Here is a 26,698-nt window from a genome sequence, read left to right on the forward strand (position 1 = left end):
ATTGGTTAAACTAGACACAAAAATGATCTTAGACACTGTTAGACTACCATCATTTATTTCATTTTGAAATAAAAGCTGTATATTGAGATGTGGAGGAATTGACTTGTTGAGTTCATGATGGAAAAAAATGTTTCTCTTCTTATCTAGCTTGTCTGTGTTTGTCTATTCTATGTTTTGATTTATTTTATGATTATTTTATTGGTTTGATTATTATCTGTGCTCTGTCCTGTAAATGTAGATGAAAATGGTTGAATTTTGTCCGGTTGAATTTGTGCTACTGTAATAAACAAATTAAAACACGTGACCAGAGTTCTGACGTGGAAAGGGATGACGCGATTTTCAAGTTCAAAGGTGAAAATATCTTAATAAAGAAAAACGGGGACAATATTTATTTATCTGTGTATATGGGCCCTCTATTATTATACCTAATATTTATTAAGAGATTTTATGTGATTAATAACATTTAACAAAAACCTGTAGTGTACAAACATACAGCTCCTGCTGCTCTAATTGACTTAACGCTGAAATTGTGTACAATTAAATGACACTCGTCATTCTGTCACCACGGCAACGTGAGTTGGTTTACAAATCCACACAACTGTCTATAGAGTGGTCGATTCTGATCATCCAGCTACACAACTCTGAACAAATCTCCCCTTGGCTGAGTTTCAACAGTTTGGGAAGTTGTTTTGAAGCTGTTCACGATGACGCTACGACGTTCACGAAGGACCAGGACTCTCCCTGGACATCTCAAAGACTTCTTGCTGGAGCGACACCTGAGGAACGCGGCTGTCCTGCCTGACCTCCGGCCCGCGGCCTCAGTCTCCCCAGTGGTGGGTGAATGTCCACAGGAGGAGCCGCTATCCATCCATGGCCGGAGTGTGCAGGAATACCAGGACATCTACTGCAGTGTGATGGACTCCACCATGAAGAAGCGCGCTGGTCGATACACCCTCCAGCGAGGATTAGAGGTAAAGCAGCGGTTGTGGGAGAAGCTGGACAGGCCTGCACTTCTAGAGACAGAGCAGCCTGATGGACGAGTGGTCATCACGGAGATCAGATCCGAGTCCAGCGTCCCCCCTCAGATCAAGGTGGACATCAGCAAAGAGCCGCTTCCCAAGGAGCCCCGGAGGAAGAGGCCCAGGCACTGAGCCATCCTAGTGCCAGATGGAGGATCATGGGCATGTATGTACATACTGTATATATTGTATATAGTTCTAGAATAAGTTTACAATAATTCAAATGTAACTTTTCATTCAGGTTTATCACATTGCTGGATGTTTTGGTGATTGTCCGTGCTGCTGATATTCGGCTCTTGGGTTCTTTTGGATGTTGACATGCGTTTAGCAAGGTGTTCTAGGCGGTTTCTTGTGTGTTGCTGGTCTCCTCTGAGTGTTTTTTGGCACATTTGTGGTTGTTGTTAGGGTTGTTAGTGTTGGCTGTTGGGTTAGGGTAGGTTAGGGTCCCTCACATGGTTTGCAGCTTGACGTGCTGTGAGGGCTTGTGTGCATCAGTGATGCTGAGAGCTACGCCACTGGTACTTCACAGCTACCGGTAGGGTCACCCATAGTGGACAGGTCTCAGCTGAGATGCCCGACCAAGACAAACCACCTAATTCTGGACAGCAGAAGATTTTCCTTATGCTCCAGGCAAAAGATGTCATCCGAATGACCTGAAGAAACTTTAACATTACTGCTCATGTGGAGTTACAGATGGACCAATTCAAGCCACTGATAGCTTTTCTCTAGAATATAACACACACACACAAACACACACACACACACACACACACAAAAATAAAATAAATTTTGCAGACGTAAGAATTAAATATTTATTGGTAAAATATTTATTATTTACCTCAATTTAAATAAAATTTTTCATTATTTTGTAAAAAAAAAAAAAAAAAACACTTTTCATTGTCTTGAAATGGGTGAGTTTCACTGAAACACATGAATGAAATGAATAGATTGTGTCATCAAACATGAAATACTTATGGCCCTGAAGAAAAATAAAGAACAAGTGACCACTTAAGTCATTATTGGGTTTCCTGAGATAAATTCATGCAAATTATTGCAAAAATTCTGTTTAAAGTTGTAAAATTGACTCAGAAATTACCACAGAAAAAAGATTTCAGATCATTATTGTGTTAAATGTGAAAAGAAGTAAGCAAGTAAACATTGACAAAAAATCATCAATACAATGAAATTCCTACAGATTTAAATGGCACAAAAGTGTGTAAATGATGACGACATTATTTAGTGTGTGAACTCTCCCTTTATTTCAAAGAATATAGTTTATTGTACTTTATTGCATTTTAATATGAAAAAGTGTGATTTTGATTAAAAATGAAAATAATCCTCAAAATAAGAATCTAAATCTTCCAGCAGGTGGTAGTAATGTCTAACGAGTGAGACCATTCGCTCAAACAACTGAATCATTCAACAAAGAAGTAAAGCGCTGTCTGTACTGTTTAAAACAGGGATAGACGCTTCCTTAGATGATAATACATGGAACAATAAGTCTTAATTTGTGGCGGTTTATTGTACAGTTAGTTGAACAAAAAACTGAAATGACATAAACAAAATCAAACGACTTTGGCCATCAAACACTGAAGGTCTAAAGACATTTGCTTGCAGCAGGCCCTTCTCCAGTAGGCCACATCCTCTGCCCTGCAGGGGGTGCAAATCTCAAAAATCAAAGAAATCAAGATTAACAACACAAACCTTTAAATAAAATAAACAAATGGCTCCTACAAACCGGCCCCTGATTGTATTTGAGCTATTTTCAAAACAATTAAATAAAGTTATCAATGGAGCCACGTCATATTGAATAATTAAATAACAATTTACTTAAAATAGATTAATTCTTATCTGCAGTTGTTCTTAGAAGAGAAAATTTGACTTCAAACCTCTAATAGCAAACAAAACTTGGTTTTGGGTCTTTCTAATATGTTAGTTTGGGTTCTTACTTTGACAACTCTTAAAACCCACCTTTTCATTTCTTCCAAGTATCCAAGACCCCTGTGGGGCGGTAGAATCTACCACTAATACAACGTCACCAACTGCAAAGTTCCTTCTTGTCTTGTTCCATATTTGTCTTTCTTACATGAGAGGCAAAAATTCATGAATCCATCGATTACAAAATATGTCTGCCATATATTGTACTGGACTTGCTTCCAACGGCGTCTTATATACAGTTCTGTTTTCTGAAATAGTCCAGGTTGTAAAATCAGTGACTTAAAGAGCAAAATGTGATTTGGAGTGAGAGGCTCCAAATCTAGAGGATCATCAAACACTGTAGATATTGGGTGACTGATGGTTTAAAATAGCCTCTACTTCACATAATGCAGTATGCAGTCCTTTATTAGTCAGAGTTTGCTCTTTTAGTATAGAAAGTAGTATTTGTCTGGCAAACCTGATGAGGCGTTTCCATATAGCCCCAAGAATGAGATGCTCCAGGGGTGTTGAAATGTCTTTTGAATGAAACTTTGGTTGAGGGCTGCAATGGTGGTTCCTTTTCTGCACCCACAAAATTTGTGCCATTGTCAGACCTTATGTGCTTTACTTGGCCTTTTCTAAAAATAAAACGTTTAACGGCTTGGATGCAAAAGTCAGTATCCAGTGAATGAGCAACTTTTAATATGTACAGCTCTGCTAGTCATACAAGTAAATAATACTCCACAACGTTTCATTGTAGGGCTTCTTATTTAATTTCAATTGGCCCAAAGTAATCTACGCCCACATTGGTGAAAGGGGGTTAATCAGCAACTAATCTTTCTTGTGGCAAATCAGCCATCTTTTGTTGTCCTATGTTGGCTCTGCTTCTTCTGCACATAATGCAACTAGTTATAATTTTATGTGCTGGAGAGTTAGCATTGATGATCCAAAAGCTTTTATGGAGTTCTGAGAGCATGAGATTTCGTCCTGCATGACTAGGCCCACGCGGAATCTGCGCTCTGAATTCCGCAGATTTTTCGCAGAATTCCGCAGATTTCTGCAGTTTTTAAGCCCATTATAAATTCTGTTTATTTACTTGAGTAAATGTGTAAATCAGAATTTATTCAATTTTTATTCAGTAATTTATTACTTTTTATTTAATATATTAAAGTGTAAGTTATGAAACTCCGCTGGATACTCCCAAAATAAATTACGCAGAAATCCGCAGATTTTTACCAAAATTCTCAGCAGAAATAGCAAAAAACGTCTGCAGATTCCGTCTGGCCCTATGCATGACCCATCTCATGTATGTCCCTGAGAATTAAGGTGGATATATGAGTTTGTTTGGGCAAAATAGCAGGATTCTTTACCTTTTCTGGAAGAGCAGCTTTAGATAGACGTCCTTCTACACAAAGGATTCCATCTTTTAACACTGTATCAAGCTTGTAATTTGGACTTGTGTTGTTGATGTTTTCCAGTGATTTCTTGGAAATTTCTTCAGCAAAATATTTAGCTTGTATGTACTGAATAATTCATTACTCTGCAATGTCCAAGTCTGAAACACTTAGGGTTCTATTTTGATGATCTATGGCAAAGTCCAAAGTCCAAAATGCGCAAAAGCATTTAAGGCATGTCAGTATCCACTTTTGCTATTTTAAGAATGGAAAAATCCGTTTTGCGCCGTGGCGCATGGTTTAACAGAGTTTACCTTATTTTCTTAATAAGTTTTAGGTGTGTTTTGAGAACAAACCATTCTCCCATTCCCTTTAAGAGCCAGTTGCGTCGCGCCATAGCCCATTTGCTTTTTACATGTCGGACTTTGTAAGTGGAAAAACTGCGTGTTTTGTTACACAGCATCTGCACCGTGAGAATGAGAGATAAGGCCTCTCATTATCTACTTTCACTTTCACTCTCATGGATTGGGAAACCTTGTATGCACAGACATCTATTAGCCTATAAATAATTAATTTTGTTCTTTAAGCAAAGATTTGTTTCAAAACTATTTATAAATTCAGTTCTAATTTCCAGCAAACTAATAAATGAACAATAATAATGGAGTGTGGTCAAAAAAACTGAGTTATATCCTAATATACATGCTATGCCTCGTATGATCTAAAACCTGACAGGTGGGCAAAGCTAAGCTTGTTTTTAATAAAAAAAATATACATATGCATATAATAAATAATACTGCTTATAATAAAACATTATAGAAGAGCAAATTGTCATGAATAAACTAAAAAAGCCCCAGAGATGAAGAAGGCATGGAGGCAGTGGTTTTTTTATTTATGTAGCCTTGGAAATAATAATTTTTGTAATATTTTTATCCTTTAATTCTTTTTCATATGTAGAGATATTTGCGTATTGCTCTACATCTTGTGTGTATTAAGCAGTGTGTAAGTGTGTAAGTGTATATATACTGCTGGGCAAGCTGATGCTGCCAACTCATTGGCGTTTCATTGCCCATACATACTCTTTCAGATGATTGGCTTTCTGTACGAAGTCCCCATAGTGGATTCTTCACATTAACATTGAAGTTTCCCATCCAAAAAGTAACTACAAATCTCAAACGTTTTTTATTTCTTTCATATTCTTCCATCATTGTGGACATAAATGTTTGTCCTTGGTGTGATCTATTTTGGTTTTCACTCAAAATATTACTGATGAATACAAGACCATCGGGTTCCTGTCCTCCTTTTTCTTTCCAGCCGCCTGCAAATCTTAAAAACTATTGTAAATATTTTCATTAAGCTTTGAAGAAGCTACAGCAATGCCACTTAATGACTTGTTTGGTTGTTTTGAGTGAATAAATGAATTTGGTCTGTATTACGAATCCTATTCATGTTCCTGAATAGACAGTGCTGAAGTAATCTGTCCTTTCACCTCTTCTACAATGGATGACCTACAAGTAGAGTGAAGATGACTATCTTTGGCCAGATTCTTTGTGCATCTGAGTCTGTTTAACTGCCACATCTTCTGCCAGACGTTTCTCTAAGACAGAAATGATTACTAATGCTGCCTGAGCTTGACCATCAATGTGTCTGATGCTTTCATCTGATCAGCTTTTCTCACCTCGATCTCTGTTTTCCATTCAGACTTGAGCTGTTTTGTCTGTGGTTTTGTGGGATGTTGTTAGCTTTGTTGGAGCTAGTTTCAATCCACAATCATCTGTCATTCTACACCAAGTTTGCTTTTAGCCTACAGCCTGCTTTTTATTTCAGCTAAAATATCTGATATTAACACCCAAATCTTATATCATAATGCATCTTCAAGGTTTTTTAAACCATAGGAATAAAATATATGCAACATCTTTACTAATTTATAAAAATCATTCCTTCCCATTCCCTTTTTTATGAAGACAGACAGAAATATAAATGAGTCAATCAGCGCTCCATCATTTTGAATTATCCAAATTCTCGTCCAAATTTTGGCCCAACCAAACGACTGCAGGTCCCTTCCTCCAAACTGTATACGCATAACCACACTCCATTTAAATTACATGTTAGCATTAACTCTTGAAATATCAAACAAATTTGTAACACCAGAGCAACTTCTTTTTTCATATTTTGGAGAACCATTACACAATTGTGAGGTTTCCAGCAACATTGTTCTTCATTTTAAAACCCTTTTTGCTGAAGGTCAGACGTCTTTACACAACACAACAAAGGGAACACTTCGAACTCCATTGAGAAAAAACCATTATACCTTTCAAGGGTTCCTTGAATAACTGCATAGAATTCCAAGCGGAATGTTCACTGCTTCCTGGAACAGTAACTTTTAGTTATATGTAAAGTCTATATATTAATTTCATAACAGCGCATCCTATGCTGTGCAGTATTTTAACCCCTTTATTGTTTATTTTTTGTATATTTTTCAAACACTTTAAAAAAAATCTTGACACACTACATATCCTGTGATATGGCTATATAACAATTTTTAAGTGTAAATTCCAATATTGGGGGTTGCAGTTCAGGAATTAAGCCAGGGGTTTCCAAACTCAGCCCTGGAGGGTCGGTGTCCTGCATATTCTAGTTCCAACCCCAATTAAACACACTTACTAGGTATACTACAAACTTCCAGGCAGGTTTGTTGAAGAAAATTGGAGCTAAAAGATGCAGGACACCGGCCCTCGAGGACCGAGTTTGGACACCTCTGAATTAAGCAGTTTTCTGCATCTGTTCAGGTTATAATGCAGTAAAACTCATTATAATGTACATATGATAATCCTCAGATCTACTGACTCTGATATTATTGCGACATTTGTTAAGAAGCCAGTGCTATGATAAAAGGTATCTTTGCCCTAATTGTGGCTGTGTGAATTCTGCTTCCGTAATCCTGCCCGTGTGTCATCAGATAAATGGGATTATTGTGAATATGTGATAAGACTGAGAATGTGCTTCAGCCCCACTGATGTAAGTCGTCTGGTCTGCTGGTCAGTTACAGATATGATACACCACCACTGTGGAAATATTTTTCCTTTATTCATCAATGAAGTTAATGTTTTATTACATTTTCTGACGGGGCTTTATGCTTCAACAGGGCAGTTAAAATACTCATATAAAAATTAAAGACTATACTTGCCTGGTTATACTGTAGCAACTTCTGAGAACCTCTTTGTTTGTGCCATTGAAAGAAGGAGTTTGTGCATTCATTTTTAACGGTATACACTAGAGCTGCACAATTAATCATAAAAAGATTGCGGTCTCGATTCGACCCCCTAGACAATCTTAATCCATTATTTCTATGATTCTGTCAATCATATTTTCATGTTCAGGAGAGATTCAATGGTGGCGGCACAAGTCTTCACATTGTTTTTCATACGTTGTTCAGCAATGTGGACACCTCCAAATCGTGTTGAAAGTGTCACATGCTGTATTTATAAGATATAATTCACCTCAATAATGTCATTTCTGTCTTCATGTAATGTATTTGCGACCACAAATACACATGTGACATTAGCTGACCGTCAACTGTTACCACAGGGAGGGCGGGGGTGCGCGTACCTCTGAATGAAGTCTACTTTAGTGAACAGAATTTGAATAGGCTGTGAATACCAGGTAATAATGTTTTAAATAACATTCAGTTTGTGGCACAGAGTGATTGTTTGGGAGCCGCGCGGAAAGTGAACCGCTCTTAGCAGTGAAAATGAAACTGAAAGCGCACACATTGATGCAGATGAAGCTGACCAGTTCCAGCTCAAAAAGTATCCAAAGCCCTCCGAAATGCTAAAATACACGCCCAGTCTTCTGTATTCACCAAAATCACATCAGTGACAGATTTTAAACAGAAAATGACAGATTGTAAGCATACCGTATGTCTGAAACACAATAATTCAACATCAGAATTATCATCAGCATTAATGACCGGGACAAATCTAAAGTCTAATCAAGTCTACCATTCCAAGTCTATACAAAATTTAGCATTTTAACCTACAGTACAGCTACACAAAGCCTATTACTGTTTTACTACATTTTTGAGAATAGCAATAATTATAGCCGATTCACATTACCCTTTATTTTACATCTACAGAATCATGAGAAAACCGTGATCTTTATTTTAGGCAAAAAAAATTGTGATTCTCATTTTAGCTAGAATTCTCATTTTAACCAGCTGCAGGTGGACAGGAGAGATCGAGTATAGAGCCAATTCAGTGGATGAGGATGATTGACTACCCATGATGTGTAAGAACTGAGGGAGGGAACTTGCCCAGACCTTGTCAAAAAAAGCTGAAGTTAAAACTGGGCAACAAAATTAAATTAAAGTGAACCAGGAATCATGGTTGTTGGCATTATTTCCGCGCAGGGTATAATAGAAAATAGAGTATTTCAGAAACTGCTGATCTACTGGGATTTTCCTGCAGTCTATCTACAGATAATAGTTCGACAAAGAGATGATATCAAGTGAGTGCCAGTTGTCATGATGGCCTCTTCAAGAAGGAGAACATGCCTGCCACAAAACTTAAATCATCTCAAATTGGTTTCTTGAACATGACGAATTCTCTATACTCGTATAGCTTCCTCAGTCTCCAGAACTCAATCCAATAATGCACCTTTGGGATGTGCTGGAAATGGGATATTCATTTTATTCCATGAATGTGTCATCTTCAAATGAGGCAACTCAATCATTCATTAATTTTCTTTTCAGCTTAGTCCCGTTATTATGAACCGCCAACTTATCGAGCATTTGTTTGGCGGATGCCCTTTTAGCTGCAACCCATCACTGGGAAACTCTCATAAACAATTATTCACACACATACACTACGGACAATTTAGCTTACCCAATTCACCTATACCACGTTTTTTTGCCTCGTGGGGGAAACCGAAGCACCCGGAGGAAACCCACAGGAGCACATGCAAACTCCACACAGAAATGCCAACTGACCCAGCCGAGGCTCGAACCAGTGACCTTCTTGATGTGAGGCAATCATGCTACCCACTGTGCCATTGTGACTCCATTTGGCAACTATATCATATCAGTGTGAACCAAATTCTGAGAACATTGTTGACATGTTAACATACTGAATGTATGCCATAAATAATTAAAGCAAATCTGACGGTTGAAGAAAGTCCAAACTAGCATGGTGTACCTTCTAAAGTGGCCAATGAGTAAAATACCAATTTAGATATCTGTTTATTCTATAGGGTGTTTTTGCCTCATTTGTAAACACTTCTAAAAGACCAAAAATGGACCACCTTAGAGTATTCTTTGGTGAAAAGGCTACACACTTCATATGATTGTGACTGTGTCTGAGTCTGATATTCAAACTTAATCCAGATCTTGAGAAACTCTTTAGTGTGTTTACTCAGTGAATTAGAGTTTGAACAGTAATGGAATAAACCGAAAACCAACAAACAGAATAAATGAACTAAAATATTATAGTCAAACGACAGGTCCCAGTAAAAGCTTTGAGATACCATTTACATTATGCAAGTATGTTGATTCAGAGTGTTAATCTCTGAATAAAGACACTAAAGGCTATTCACATTAAGCATCTTTTGCATGCGCAAGCTTGTTACTTTCTATGTGCAATCGAAACAACACTGGTGAAATCAAACTGACACATGCACTCAGAAAACAATTCCCGCATGCCTCACGCGCTGCTCTGCTTCCGGTATGAATCCTAGTTGTTTACAGTCACACCGATTAAAAAAAACACATCTATGTGCTGTGAAACCGTGGTAAATGGTGTAACTTTTTTTTATGCAGATGTGTCGGCACGCAGCGAGTTTTGCAAATCGACAAAACTAAAGTTATAATATGATGATGATCTTATTTTGGCTGAGCAGTATAATGAGTAAGGGTAAGACTTTCTCAGCCATGAGTTGGATCAGAGACAACAGATAATTCCATAAAACATACGTTTTTTTGTATTCCATAGAATTGTCATTGGGCTACATGGTGGCGCAGTAGATAGTGCTGTTGCCTCACAGCAAGAAGGTCACTGGTTCAAGCCTCGGCTTTTTGGATAAAATCTTTATTTACGTTACATGTATGAGCATGGGTCACGAGTTAACACGACTCCAAAGGCACAGGTAGACATGAGTCTAGAACTAAGAAAAAACATGGTTTGAGCAACTGATGAAGCATCGTTTAGTCACAGAGAGCTATTCTATCAGCGGGAGAGTTTGTAGAAACACGTTAACGCGAGTACATGTAACTAAACAGCATGTAAACATGTTAACATCGATAGAAACATGTTAACAAGGGTCCACAACCACAGCAAGGCATGTTTTAACTGACAAACATATTAAAACAGACCACTTTATGTGAAGTTCGAGTAGCTCAGTTAGATAAGTCAATTGAAATGTGCTACACCTTTTCACTACACGGGTTCGAATCCTGTTGAAGACATGTAAATTCTAATAATTTTTTTTAGATTTATTTTGGTTATATACTGTTCTGCTACACAGATATTAAAATCAATAATGCTCACAATGACACTGACACCAAGTAATAAGAATCTTTATTTGGTATGGACATGTTTTGTTGCTGTGAAAAAGTGACGAATCTGCCAATCTGCAAACGTGAATAGCTTACATCTGGAAAGGGACACCAGTTAACACGGTCACCAGTTAAACCGTAACACCGGTCACTAAATGCAGTAAAAACCCTACACGAGGTTAAAGTTTGGTTGTGGTGCTAACGTGTTTACACTCGGAGCAATAGTTTGTTAGATACGAACAAACTGAATAAACAAAGAGCACTGGTCGCTCACTTACCAAATCTGTAGAGACAGGACAATCACCAGCAACTAGAGCCGCGTCTTTATGAAGAGAAGACTACAAGCGAATCCGGATCTCAGCGTTTGCAGATGAGAACAGCTCTCAGGTAAACAATGTTCCTCCTTAGACACGTAAGTTGTTGTTGTCGAGCGCCGCGTACACTGTAATCCACACGTGACTCTGAGCTCTCACAGAGAGAAAATGAAATCGAAACTTAACTGCAGCAAACTATAAAAGCAACACTTCACGCTTGTTTTGCCAACACAACGTGGCGTCTCTGTCGTGTAAACATGGTGATAGTAATGAATATTAATGAAGTTGCACAATAGAGCGCGCTGATTGGTTTGAACCAAGCCTTACTCATGCATTAATGCATGACACTGTAAGACATGATAAGACACACTCTGGTACAGACCTCCAGTCTGCACGCTGGAATACAGGCTATTATATCATAGCCGTGACGCAGCTTCAAAAATTTGTTTCAAACCGGAAGTACGAATTTGCTTGAAATAACGCAAAAGCAACCAATTTACACTTTTTAGTGAAATATAGGTGTCTTAATAGTGTTTTTAGCAGTGTGGGACACATATACGACTGTCAACAGCTCAAAAAATGTGTTTTGGTGTTTCGTGACCCTTTAATAACATTGAACTGTAACGACATTACTTGCGACTGTTTTTCTCTGGCTATCAATTTTGACTTGATACTTTTGTGCCGTTCTCCTCTTGATAAAAAGGATTATTACAGACCTAATCACTTTAAGTTTGGCCCATTTATTGAACATATTTCATAAATTTGAGAACTTTGCAAGTTGTTTCAGTTATTTTTATAAGCTTGGATGCATCATGAAACAATCCCATGTGTTCATAGCTCAAATATTTCAAAGTATTCTACAGTATTTTGATTTAGTCGCTAAACCTGAGTAATTCAACAAAATACATTGTAATTGTAGTAAAATACACTCTAAAAGTAACCTTCCCATCCCTACTAACAGACGAAAAGACATTTAAAAAAATTCTTAAAATACCCTTTTTTGTTCTGAATTTTTCTCTTATAAATTAAGCTTAGCAACGTCCTCATTACTATGGGTAGAATACTGGGGAGAATATCAGAAATTGTGTAAAAATGTTTCAGGAAATCATTTGCTATGCAATATTGGTGTTTTCTATTGTAATGCTATTTGGTATTTAGTCTGGAAAATTTGTAGTGTGATTTTGCACTTGTGAAGAGATGCAATTCAGTGACGCAGATGCTCATATTAATCCCCCATTAGCACAGTGTCTGACCTGTTTCTTATTCACAGGTCAGACTGAGATTATGGGTTTAATTTAATATATAAATTGTTCTATTGATTTTAAGCAAATCAAGCTGCTTTTAAAGGGGACCTGTTATGCCCGTTTTTACAAGATGTAAAACAAGTCTTTCACAAGTTCACACTCACAGATATTTGACTGAATAGAATATGCGTATTTGGCGTGCTGTTCGGGAAGAGGGCTCTGAGCTCGGGAAGACACCCTAGCTAGCGTTATTCCCCTTATCAGGATAGAGAGAGATAGGGTCCGAGGTGTTTAACCCGGCTCCAAAATGCTCCCTCCTCAGATTTAAATAGGTATCGGGTATAATAGTGTGGAGTTGGGGTGGTGGAGGGATGCTGAAGTCAAGAGAAAACAGAGGTATGACGTGTTTGACTATTTATAGGGGTTTGGTCTTGATCAGATTGGATAATAGAATGGTTGTCTGTGATGAATTAGCCTTGTCAAAGACTGATCGTGCTCCTACCGAAATTTGTTTATAAACATAACTTGATGTCTCTTGAGTGCGTATGAGAAGTTTCTGATTACAATACACCACAAATAATGTTACATAACTCTTGACTGTTGCTTTAAAATCTAATGAGATTGAGCACCCAGCCTTTATTTCAAAAGAGGGTGGACCTACAAATATGGGTCCATCAGGACTAACGTTATCTTTGTCAACAACTGTAATTATTAAAGAAGTGGTTCAGAAGAAGGTAGAATATGGAGACTCCGGTGTTCATTTGTGCACCCAAAAACTCCATGTTTATAATGCCTCATAGTCGCTAACATTATCTTTAGTAGTTATAGCGTAAAAACTCTAAAAGCGGATGGCTGCTTTCCATTCAGGGCTGTCTATGAGGTTAGATTGTCAGTAATGGGCAGGACTTTCCCCATATGCTGACATGTAAAAAGGGAGAATGTCAATCAAAGTGTTTCTACAGTTTGTTTTTATAAATCTGAGTATAACGAAAACTAATTAATTACATTTCACCATTAAAGGCTGGTTATATATTTGTGGTTGCCACACAAAGGTGTTTAAATCCCTTATTTAAGAGTTCACACTTAGCTGATGATTGATAATAAAGCTTGTTTGGCAATCTGTCCTGGGAGAGAGCCCTGAGCTTATGAGATCCTCGAGCCCTGGGCTCCCTTCTGTTTGCAGGGCAAGAGGGGACTTTGAGGTTAGGTAGATCTCGATGATTCCCCCCTGCTTATTTGTAGCTAAGTGAAGGATATAGATGGCTGAGAAGAGGTGTACTCAGAGCTTGAGTGACTATGGTATACATTTTGTGTGTTCAATTTACTGAGGGTGCTTGTTATTTGGACTGTGGGAGGAAACCGGAGAACCCGGGTAAAACCCATGCGAGCATGGGGAGAACAAGCAAAACTCTGCACAGAAATGTCGTCTGGTTTAGAAGGGACTTAAACCAGAGGCATTCTTGCTGTGATGCAACAGTGCCAATCCCTGGCTGCCGGGTCGCTCATTTGAAAAGGAGGGAAAGTAGGGTTGGATGAGCACGTGAACATGTGATCCTCTCGAAATTTGTTTATAAATAAACTACACTAAAAGTGTTTGCATAATAGGTCCCCTTAAATAAATGTCAAATCATAATAGATTATATTTTCCATCAAATAGCTACATTTTAACTGCATGGATTAAGTGATTTGACGTGATTTATGTGTGCATACTGATTGCCTGTAATGAAACCGTAAGATTTTCCAGCCTGGTCTCACGAGAAAACGTAAGTATTTTACGTTTTGCCAGTTTAGTGGCTAATTCGTACGAATTCGTACGAGTTCAGTCGTACGAAATGGTACGATTTTAAAAAGGAGGCGTGGCACCTGACCCCACCCCTAACCCCAACCGTCATTGGGGGATAAGCAAATCGTACTACATTGTACGAATTAGATCGTACGAATTCATACAAATTAGCCACTAAATGAAAAAGTTACGAATTGCCGTGAGATTGCGTTGGATTTTCGGAATGGGAGACTCAAATAAGAGAGTGTTTGACTATCCAACATCAATTTGCAGCAAGTCTGTCTTCAATAATTTTCCCCGAGTTAGATTTATGTGACTGCAGAAGCAAAGAAGGTATCATCAAGACCTGAGAGCTCTTGTCTTGATTGATGTTCTGCATGCAAAGGCAGGTTTAAGAACAATGCATGGCTCAATGGGACTGATTATGACCTGTCAGTAAAATGAATGAAGGGAAAGTGAATTGACCCTGTGCAGAGGGTGTGCTGACCGATGGGGGGCTTTTGAAATGACGTTTCCCTCCATGATTGCAGGTGTGAGAGACTGGTCAGCCTTTTGGCATTTGTTTGCTCTGAACTGGAGGTTCTACAAGTTTGTTTCAGAACAACTTGTTTTATTCATCCTAGTAGGCTTTTAGAAAGGATAGAAATGTGAAAAGTCTGTCATAATTTATTCTCATGTCATTTTAAACCTGCACGTTCTTATTGTGAAACAAAAGTTAAAGCATAAAATCGTGCGCGTGTACACACACACACACACACATTTGGTGGTTTACAGGAACTCTCCATAGACGTGATGTATTTATAAAGTAAAAAGCTCCTCTTATATGACCATAACCCTAAACCCAACCCTCACGATAAATGTGGCAAATTTTTCATTTCTAAAGATATAATTCAAATTGCTTAAAAAACATATTTAACTACAGATGAGGTTATATTATATTAGTGATTATATATTAAAATATGTAAATCTAATATGTTTATGCATAATATTTATATTATTTATTTAAAATTTAACAATAAACATAATATATTTTGTTTTATAATATGTACTGTATATATAGGGCGACGCAGTGGCGCAGTAGGTAGTGCTGTCGCCTCACAGCAAGAAGATCGCTGGTTTGGTCCTCGGCTCAGTTGGCGTTTCTGTGTGGAGTTTGCATGTTCTCACTGCATTCGCGCGGGTTTCCTCCGGGTGCTCCGGTTTCCCCCACAGTCCAAAGACATGCAGTACAGGTGAATTGGGTAGGCTAAATTGTCCGTAGTGTATGAGTGTGTGTGTGTGTGAATGTGTGTGTGGATGTTTCCCAGAGATAGGTTGTGGCTGGAAGGGCATCCGCTGGGTAAAAATGTGCTGGATAAGTTGGCGGTTCATTCCGCAGTGGCGACCCTGGATTAATAAAGGGACTAAGCAGACAAGAAAATGAATGAATTAATATGTATAGTGTTTATTTCTTGTGTATTTCTACTTAAAATTGTACTCAAAGTACACTCAAAAATTAAATTACCTTCCCTCTAATATGCGGTTTAACTGTGAATGTGTATTATATGTCAGAAAATAATGCAAAATTGAAATCGTTTATGTTTTTGGACACAATACTAAAACATGTTTCAATAGTTTGTTGTTTGGTGTGGACTTAATAATCCTTTAGACGACAATTACAACAATTTCTCACACCTTAACAGTAATCTCCTTACAGTATGTAGGTAGGGTCATGTCACTGTGCTACTCATTTCATAAAGACAGTTTCATAACAGTCTTTTGTGAGTGTTAAATGTGAGGGTGTGCAAGTAGACTGATGTTGATATGCTGTCACAGGTCTACAACTGCGTGCGCTGACACACTTTTATCGCCACTCGCTCGCACACAGTCAGTGAGCACTACTGTACAGACTCTGACATCTCAACAGCACTCGCTTTAATCGCGTTTAACGCTTCTCTCACCGGCTCAAAACTCCTCCGGTGCGCCGCTGTCCGTGGCCCGCGCGCTCGTGATGATGATGAGCGGAGCCGCGCACTCTGTGAGGAAGGGCATCTCGTGCCCGACACAGGACCCGAACTGCACGCGCATCGTGGAAAGCCTGTCCGCGTGGAACGACTCGGTGATGAGCGCGTACCGGCTGGTGGATTTACCCCCCACCACCACCACTACTACATCTGTGAGTCCTAGATCTCTCAGCGTTTTCATCTCATCTTTTCATTGCCGATGTGAAATTATGTGGACGTTTAATGTTTATCGTGCTGTGTGAATGGATTTGGCTCCAGTGAAATTTACAGTACAGGTTTAATGTGTTTTTACAGATTCTGGATATGGTTATGTTGTGCTTTTTAACAGATGTATAAATGCTATACAAATATATAAAGGGTTTTTACTGTTCTTTAAACTTTTTTGTTTTATCAGGGGTTAAGAAGTGCGACAGTTTGTGACACATTCGTAATGATAGGATTTTTTAAAGATGTATTTCTCACGATGCTATATGTCTTCTAAATTTAAATGTTAAAACAACATCGGATTATTTGAACAATTTAAGTTAACTGTGTTTAATTCGTGAGTTCATAGTTTAAAATAGTTATTTTCGTTTTAAACATTATTGCATAAGGGAAAGATTTTCAAGTGCAAAAATATGTTTTAAATAATAAATGTTTAAGTCATTTAAAGAAGGACTGTTTTAAGTTACTGCTTACACACACACAGCATTGTTGGTTTACAAACTTTTTTTTTTAACAAACATCCTTTTGCACTACTACACTTTATTTAAGATTTATTGTAAACAAAACAAGAAAACCTGTCAAATGAGAATCTGAAATATTTTATGTATTATGTTTTATGTATTTTTGATATTTTTACTTAAAAAAAAGTGATTTAGTATCAAACATTTTTTATTTAGAATTGTTTTTTAAATAAATTGGTGTTACACTTCATGTTTTCAGATTTTTCATATATGTATTAAGTCTGGTACTTTTATAAACCAACATATAAACCATTTGGTAGAGGCAGATATTTTAGAAGTTATGGGATGTGTTAACAAATGCATTGTGTGTTAACTAGCAACATCAAGAGTTAATAAATGGCAAACCAAACATAAAAAAAAGGTTTGATAATAAAATAGTAAAATTGTACATTTAAAACTTGACACCAGCTTGCCAAAATATTTTATTCAATCCATATTATTCAAAGTCCAATTTTAAAATGGGTTCTAATGATGCTTTTAGATTTTTAGGCTTTTAAATGATGTTTGTTTCTGAAATACGTGATGATCAACAGGTTGAAATGCATCTCACCAGTTTGTAGTCCATCTAATCTATGATCTACATCCGCCTGGAGCATTATAGCGAAATCTTCCAGCGAGAAAGATTTTAAGGATTAGTGAATTTATATCTTTCCAGTAGGTCAGTTCTGATAGCATCCACGGCAGTTGTCATGCTTTAATTGTTTCCATATTCAAGCCTTCGGGTTTAGAGTCTGCCTTTATGCAGCACAGCGAGGTCAGGTGCATTGCATATTTTCTCATTTAAACTCTTAAACACAGATGACTGAAACTGTCCTTTGCTGTTAATCACTTACTTAATTTTGCCATATATGGCTGCGTCTGTGTTCTGAGGCTGAAGATGCGTTCGCGAGGTTAAGTCCTTGGGGTTTTCCCTGTTGAAATAAGTAATAAACACTGAGCCCTGAGAACACCTATGAAGGCATATGAGTGCAGGGAAGGGAATTACATATTTATGCTGATTGAGCATGTCTTGAGGTGATTTATTTCTCCTATATATTGCTTGTATGTGTTGTTGTTTTATACTCATGATTTAATGAAGTGAATAGATAATCTGGACTGCTGCAGTGAGCGTCTTGGCTTAAACTTCATTAAGACTGGTCAGTTTATGCATTTCAAATGAAAAGGTTTGCACTGTATTTTAATGAAAGGCATTTTGTTGATTCAACTAGTTCTCATTAGTAGTAGTAGACTGTTAGACTAGAGCAGTGTTTCTCAACCACATTCCTGGAGGACCACCCGCTTTGCACATTATCCATGTCCCCTTAAGCAAACACACCTGATTCAGATCATCAGTTCATTAGCAGAGACTGAAAGAGCTGTAATGTGTGTGACAGACAAAGGAGACATCTAAAACATGCAGTGCTGGTGGTCCTCCAGCAACATGGTTGAGAAGGAATTCATTGACATGTACTTGCAAAGTGATAGCTGGTTTTAAAATGCATATAGTTCATCTAAAATTACTCATCATTAACTCAGTATTAAGCTCGAGACATGTCTTTCCTTCTTTTGAATACCATAAAATGCAAAAAAAAAAAAGTGAAAATTGCAACCAATGACTTCCATAGTGGAAAAAACATGCAAGTCAATGGCCACCAGTTTACAGTTGTTTTTTTTTTCTAAATATCTTCTTTTGTGTTCAACAGAAGAATGTAACATAAATATGTATTTGAAAAGGTGGAGGGTGAGAGTAAATGATGACAGAATTAAGAGTTTAGTTGAACTGTCTCTTTAAGTAGACAGTCGTCTGTACTGTTACTTTCAAAGAATGCATACTCGGATATTAAACCTTGGTTTGTTATAAGACCTTTTTTTGTGTGTTAACTCATTTAGTAATGAAATTAGAGGAAATGTTGATTTACAAGATGTCAGTGGGATCATTACTTAATGACCTAGACTAGGATTTAAATGATTATATTTTACATAATTCATGCAAATCTAACTCCACCGTTATTGACCTAATCTCTGTTGAAACTAAACGCTAAATGAACAGAAGGGGGTGCTGTACTGTATTTAGAGCCTGATCCTGTATTTGGGTTCAACATAGACCTTAAAATTGGTTACTGTAATGAATCACTTTGAAATGATTTTATGTAACTTTGAGCCTTCAGCATTTTCTTTATGAGGATAGTTATTTGGGTCAAGTGATATTTATTAGGTGATGAACCAAATTTGCATAAATACACTTATGCTTGTCACTCATCTGTAATAAAATGTGACCCAGAAACCCAGTGACACCCAGAGCTGATAAGATGCTGTTATTTCCGAGTCATACTAATGAAATTTTTACATTTATGTCTCTCAATAACATTAATGGGGTGTTTAGTATTGTCTTGTCTCAAACTGACCTCACAGGAAAACCAGCTTTACTGACCATGAGGGATTAGGGTAAAAAAAAAAGCATCATAATCATGCGATTATGATATAATCAAATTTAAGTTTGCACTCATGTATTGACCTGTCAGTGTGCTCTCTTTCTCAGGCATAGATGGGTAGAAATAATGTGATCTCTGAGCCTAACGGTAAGGATAACTTATAGTTAAAGAAATGCATTATAACATTTTGTTAATTTTACAATTTCATGTTAAGCATGTGCTGTAGTTTTGACATCTTTTGCTCTAAATTCTTGTGTTTAAAGTGGAATCGATGGCTTTGATTGGCTGTCAATGATTGCATCAATCATCAAACGGAAAAATTATTTTATAAGTGAAAGTGCACACATTTTTGTCAGTCCAAAAAAATCAAGTCACTTAAAAACCACAATATGCTCTGAACAATGATTCATTGTGATTCATTAATCTTTTATGTACGGTGGCCGAGAGAGCTTAATGTGCTGCAATTTAAGAAAACACATGCAGTTACAAAAAACATCAGCAAATTAATTGCTGCAAATCCTCACAACACAAATGCTCTGTATTTTCACACAACACGAACAAATTAATAAAATGTGCTGCATTTTCTAACAGCGCAAACGAAAACGTGGAAATGTTTCTAGGGGACGCAAAAACATGGCAGATGCTTCTGTGCTGTGACTAATGCTCAGTGAAGTTGTAGGTGATCCTTGAAAGGTGATGTTTGTTTATTTGAACATCCTGATTCCCTTGTCTTTTGTAGTTTATAAGCCCAAATAACCATAATAGCTGGGTCTGTCATGTTTTTGGGTCCGCTTAAAAAAATTCTGTTGTGTTCCGTGTTATTTGAAGTGTTGTAAGAAAATGCAGCGCATTTTCATACATTTTTCACACTCTGTAAAAATGCCGCAAGTTTATTAATTTGTTTGCATTGTGAGAAAATCTGCGCTTTTTTTTATATATGTTTGCTTTGTGAGGATTTGCAGCTAAGTGTGCTGTCAAATGGATGAAGATCTTTTCTCAATTTGCTGCTATTTTTGTAATTTGCTCATGTTTTTTTTTTTTTAATTGCAGCATGTTAATCTCTCTCATCCACTGTAATTATGTGTAATTTATGACAGATTTTCTAAAAGTAATTCTGCTTTCTGGAAAAAATAAATAAATAAATAATAAAAAAATTATTGATTGCCATACAGTATTGGAATATTATTTACATTTACATTTAGTCATTTAGCAGACGCTTTTATCCAAAGCGACTTACAAATGAGGACAAGGAAGCAATTTACACAACTATAAGAGCAACAATGAATAAGTGCTATAGGCAAGTTTCAGGTCTGTAAAGTCTAAGAAGGAAAGCATTAGTAATTTTTTTTTTGAGTACAGTTAGTGGTATATCCAGAGAGGCAATTGCAGATTAGGAAGTGAAGTGGAGACTAAATAGTTGAGTTTTTAGTCGTTTCTTGAAAACAGCGAGTGACTCTGCCATTCTGATTCAGTTAGGGAGTTCATTCCACCAATTGGGCAGATTGAACGCGAGTGTTCGGGAAAGTGATTTCTTCCCTCTTTGGGATGGAACCACGAGGCGACGTTCATTCACAGAACGCAAGTTTCTGGAGGGCACATAGATCTGCAGAAGTGAGTGCAGATAAGAAGAAGCAAAGCCAGAAGTCGCTTTGTAGGCAAACATCAGAGCTTTGAATTTGATGCGAGCAGCAACTGGCAGCCAGTGCAAATGGATGAGCAGCGGAGTGACATGTGCTCTTTTAGGTTAATTAAAGACCGCTCGTGCTGCTGCGTTCTGGAGCAGCTGAAGAGGCTTGATAGAATTAGCTGGAAGCCCCGCTAGTAGAGAGTTGCAGTAATCCAGTCTGGAGAGAACAAGAGCTTGAACAAGGAGTTGAGCTGCATGTTCAGATAAGAAGGGTCGGATCTTTCTGATGTTATAGAGTGCGAATCTGCACGATCGAGCAGTTCTAGAAATGTGGTCAGAGAAGTTTAGTTGGTCATCAATCGTTACTCCAAGACTTTTCACCATTTTGGATGCAGTAAGCAATAATATTATATTGAAATATTCTTGCTGATACACATCCCTAATATATTTGTTGTTACACTTATCATCCATAGTGTGAAACTGGCCTTAAGATTATAGTTCACCCCTAAAAAATATTTCATTTAGAGAACATTAAATATGTTAACCGAAACTGTGATCATTGCTGCATATCCTCAATTTATGCCGAAATTTCAGGAAATAGAAAATTAATACTCTCAACTCCTGCTGATACATCGAGGTGTTATGAAGAGAAACTCAGTCAGTCAGTACAAAAAAAAAAAAAAAACTGAACGTTGTTTACAACATCATATAATCTTAAATCCACATCCTCTGCAAACAGTTCTGAGTGCACTCATGACTGTCCAGAGTTCAAATTGTCTTGCATTTTCTCCAAGGACCTCATTTTCAGCTAAAAATCTCCTTTAATGTTCAACTGAAGAAAAAAAAAGTCACCTTCATTTTGTATGGCCTGAAGGTCAGTCAATTAACAGCAAAGCTTCATTTTGGGGGGAACTGTGCTTTAAGAAAACCCTTGAAATAAATGATTGTTTGACACTGATATTTTAGGCTTCTGAACAAAACTCACAGTATTCTTTATCATTTGTAGAGGGAAAAATACCCCCAAAAGGGTAACAGCTCACAGTGAATGTAAACAGCTGTGGGTAGTGCAGAGGGAAAATGGTTGGAGATGAAAGAGTAGTATTGGCAGTGTATGCGTTTAACTGCGCTCAGGCGGCTTTACTGTCTAACTGAGCTAAGTAATCATGCTAATGCAGTTAAACAAGCACAGTAGCATCTGGAGCGCAAGAGAACTTATCCAGATATGAAGGACAGCTGTGAACATCCGCTGAATTACTCTACATTCGAAGCTTAGGACAAAGTATTGAATTGGGCACAGTTACTGTATGTTCCAGTTTTATCTAGTATTTATTTATTTTTTATTTTTAGAATGACTTAACAAAAAAAATTATTATTGATAATTCTAGTTCTGATTCTTGTGCATCTAAATGTTCAGAATACTGGTGTTGACTTGCAGGCAGATGAAGTGTCATTAAAACTAGAGTCACTAAAACTACAGTTTATGTTACAGTAATGGACTGTTTTCTTAACCTTTTTAAAACTTTAATGACACAAAAGAAATCAATATTTATTACATTTAGGATTCAAGGTTTTGCCTTATTTAATAATTAGCATAATCTGATTCGACATTGATTGACAGAGAAAAGAAAGACTTTTCATGTCCTTTGACATGTTTTAATGATCAGTTTCAGATAATTTACTCAATATAGGTCACTATTATGTACAGTTCTCTTAATTTAATTACTCTTCAGCTTGTTATGTAATTTATTAGAACTACAAAATAGGTGAAATGATGCATGTTATGCATATTATGTAAGCAAACATAACCTTGATTTAACTGTATTTAACTGTACTGTATGTTTGAAATCCCAAAGTCATGGATCCTAGAAACACCAACTCCGGTAACATTAAGATACTGTAATTATGACATAATAACTAGTTTTATACATGCATATTATACATTTAAAATGATAGTATAATACAATTTACTAAATATATAGTGTTGCTAATGTGTCATCCTATTTTAAGTCTAACGTTAACTGTTAAAAACATTTGTAATGTAATGTAATGTGTATTATATCTATATAGCGCATTTATTGTGTATGGCCATACACCCAAATCGCTTCACAATCATCAGGGGGTATCTCCACACCTCAACCAGTGTGCAGCCATAGATATATACACTAGATGTCGCCTACCCTGTTGATGTCTATTGGAAGGAATGCGTCAATAGAGCTGCCATTTTGGAACAGGGTAGCACTCCTTTGAAATGAATGCGAGACCAAGGTACAGTGGAGGACTGTGGCCATCCAAAACCAGAGATATACACATATACACATATATCTATGATCAGGAGTTTTCCTGGATGTTAGTATGCAATTTTTTTATCACAAAAATTATAACTTTACATCACTTTTCTGCATTGATGGATATCAGCGTTCGCACTGGCATTCCTGACAAAAAGCTTGTGTTTGTGTGTTCGGAAATGTACTATCCACCCTCCCAGTTAAATTTGATCTAATCCGTATCCTGAAACACACCTTCTCTCCTGCTTTCACTACTCATACTGACGGAGGGAGCAATTCGTTTGAGAATGAATCTCCGTTATGAACGACCCATTCACTAGCTGACAATAATACAGGTTTCTGGCACCGCAGCATCTCGTTGTCATATTTCTTTTACATTGTTTGCTGATTTTATTCAACAAAACTAGCATAAGCCAAGTATTTAGTGCGAGTTAGTGCTGCTTTGCCTTATGGTGAATGCAGTAAGTGACTGTATTATCATCACTTCTGTTACCTGTTTAGCACAAAAGTTCAGAACATACAAAAATGTAAAAAACTTAATATTACCTATGAAATGTTCTGCCTCTGTGCTTTGTTTTCTTTGTTTGCTCGTTACTACACCCTTAGACAAAAAAGTCCAGCATCTTCACGTAATAACGCTATTGGTGGAGACAGAGATAGAGCCAATTTGGTGAATGTGGATGAATTGGGAGGCCATGATCGGTAAGGGCAGATAGAGGTAATTTGGCCAGGACACCGGGGTTACACTCCTATTCTTTACGAGAAGTGATTTTTATGACCATAGAAAGTCAGGACCTTAGTTTAATGTCTCATCCAAAAGACCGCATTCACTGACAGAACAGCATCCCTTCCACTTTACTGGGGAATCAGGACTCGCACAGACTGGAGGTTGAGCGCCCTCTGCTGGCCTCATTAACAACATTTCCAACAGCAACCTAGTTTTCCCATGTGGTGTCCCATCCAGGTACTGACCAGGCCAGCCCTTCTAGCTTCAGTGAGTAACTAGTGTTGGGCTGCAGGCTGATATGGCTGTGACATTTGACAAGACAATTTAAAGCATTTGGCAAGTTTGTCTTCACTGTTTTTCCTCTGGAATGTAAAAAAAAAAAAAAATTATGTTAAATATATTATCTTTGAATATTCTGTTGAGTATACAGTTACTTTCTGACTCCACATTCTTAAATACAAAATAAAGGCTTCAAAAGGTTTTTAGAGGGTTCCACAGTGAACTTTCCTGTGAAGAAATGCCATAATAACAATAGTTTATTAAAAGAAAGGATTTATTGAATATTGCTAGTTGAAAGGAGATTTTCTTAAGGGAACCGTTCAAAGTTTCCACTTTCACCAGTGAATGTTTTTCATGGTATGTTGTCCAATCTGCATTATTATCTGTATTGAATTGAATAAATTTTATTCTCTGGAATAACTATATGGAATTGAAGAGTCTGCTTTTCTTTGAAACATCTTTAAAAAAAAAAAACATCCCACCAAAACGCTGTAACACAGTTGCTGTCATATTACGCTGAGTTAGAAACAGATGTGCGACTGAAACTGTCTCTGTTTCCTTTGAATCCTCCTCATTCCATGGAAATAAGACGGTCTTATCTCAGCCCTCAAAGTTTTCCATGGCTTAGATCTTCATTGGACCCCAAACTCTAGAGTAATGAATGAAAACACACAGCAGTAGCTACTGGTATATTTCAAAAACCTTCAGAACAAATAAATTCACCAGCAGAGATCAAGATGGATGTGATTTAGTAAATGTTTTGGTGACACGAAATAGTCTGTATCTGTTGAGACTGATCAGAAACATGATTTGATTCAATTTAAGTTGGATGAGCTGTTTCTAAAGATTTAATCCATATTTAAACAACTCTGATTTTTATCATTTGCCCTTTCTGATGAAAAATATTATTCATCATGCTTTGAAGAAACAAGCAAAAGAAATAGTCTGTTTTTGTTTTGTTTTTCATATTACAGTAAGGGGCAGCACAGTGGCTCAGTAGTTAGCAGTGGTTGTCATCTCACAGTAAGAGACGGCTGGGTCAGTTAGCATTTCTGTGTGGTGTTTCCTCTGGGTACTCTGGTTTCTAAAGAAATGCGCTATAGGTGAATTTGATAAGCTAAATTGGCTGACGTGTATGAGTGCCTGTGTGAATGTGAGAGTGTACTGGATTGCAGCTGGACGGTCCTACACTATGTAAAACATATGCTGGATAAGTTGGTGGTTCATTCTGCTGTGGAAACTGATGAATGATGAATAAAGGGACTAAGATGAATAAAGGGACTAAGCTGAAGGAAAATTAATACATTTTAGAGTAAGGTACATTTTAATTATTAGTTAACTTAAAATATTTTAATACATTGTGAAGTATTGGATTTGTAAGCGAAGCCATAAAGAATTTATGTTATCATTTGGTGTTCAAGTGTTAACAAACCATTGAATAGTGCACACACTGTAAAACTCATGAAACCATTTTTCATCAGTCAAATCAAACATTTACATTTCATAAATTAGAGCCGGATCTAAGGTTTTATTGTTTGAAGTAAAATAAATAAATAAATAAATAAATAACAAATTCATCTATTTATCATAAATTATCATAATACTTTGATAATCGCCAAAAAAAGAAAAGAAAGAAAACCTCATTATTGAAAACATAACTTAAATATTGCAGGAAACATGATTATTACTGAAAACTGTATTGTGATAATTAAAAATAATAGTTATTGAAATTTGAGCTAATATTTATTTTATATGTTTATTATATAAAAGTTATTTTATTTTTTTATTTTTGCCATAAGAAAAAAGACACTGTTATTCAGAGAACATGCTAATGTTAATGTAACATAACATCGACATGTCATTAACGTTTTTTAAGCGGTGATGCAGTTAAAAAAGAGGACAAAATTACTACTTCTAAAAGCAAAAATTAAAAATTAACCAAACAAGTAAATAAATAAAAATAATTTAATCTGAATTTTTAGCCTTTCTGTTAAATTTTTATTTTTTAATTTTTTATTTATTATTTTTTTCCAATTTTATTCTTCAATTTCTTTTTTACGGAAAAATTTTCTGTTTTTCTACAAATTTCTAAACAGTTGTTTTAATAACTAATTATTCTTTGCCATGATGACCATGCAAAATATTTTACTAGATATGTTTCAAGATGGTATTCAGCTCAAAGTGTAATACAAAGGCTTAACTTATATATAGTTATACTTATATAACTATACAAGGCCAAAAAAAAAAAAAAAAATTGTTGCTTAAGAGGCCTAAAAAGAAAAACTGCTTTTATTCTAGCCGAAATCCAACAAATAAGTCTTCCTCCAGAAGAAAAATATTAAATGGAAATACTGTGAAAAATTCCTTGCTTTGTTAAAAATAATTTGGGAAATATTTGAAAAAGAAAGAAAAAATTCACAGGAGGT

The 26,698-nt window shown here is 36.6% G+C and overlaps 1 protein-coding gene across 2 annotated transcripts in view; it reads left to right on the plus strand.

Annotated features, from left to right (window-relative positions):
* Positions 1 to 569: 569 nt before the first annotated feature.
* opn4a (opsin 4a (melanopsin)) overlaps positions 570 to 26,698 on the plus strand; it is a 63,489-nt gene continuing 37,360 nt past the window's right edge. Inside the window, exon 1 of one of the 2 annotated variants that reach the window (XM_073919896.1) lies at positions 570 to 1,185. In XM_073919896.1, coding sequence (XP_073775997.1) covers positions 1,168 to 1,185 — 18 coding nt within the window. In that variant the 5' untranslated portion in view covers positions 570 to 1,167. Of the gene's footprint in view, positions 1,186 to 16,047; positions 16,371 to 26,698 lie in introns of those variants that run through there. The other variant, NM_001128761.2, reaches the window with a different exon arrangement.

This window comes from Danio rerio, chromosome 13 (assembly GCF_049306965.1).
Source record: "Danio rerio strain Tuebingen ecotype United States chromosome 13, GRCz12tu, whole genome shotgun sequence".
NCBI classification, from domain to species: Eukaryota; Metazoa; Chordata; class Actinopteri; order Cypriniformes; family Danionidae; genus Danio; species Danio rerio.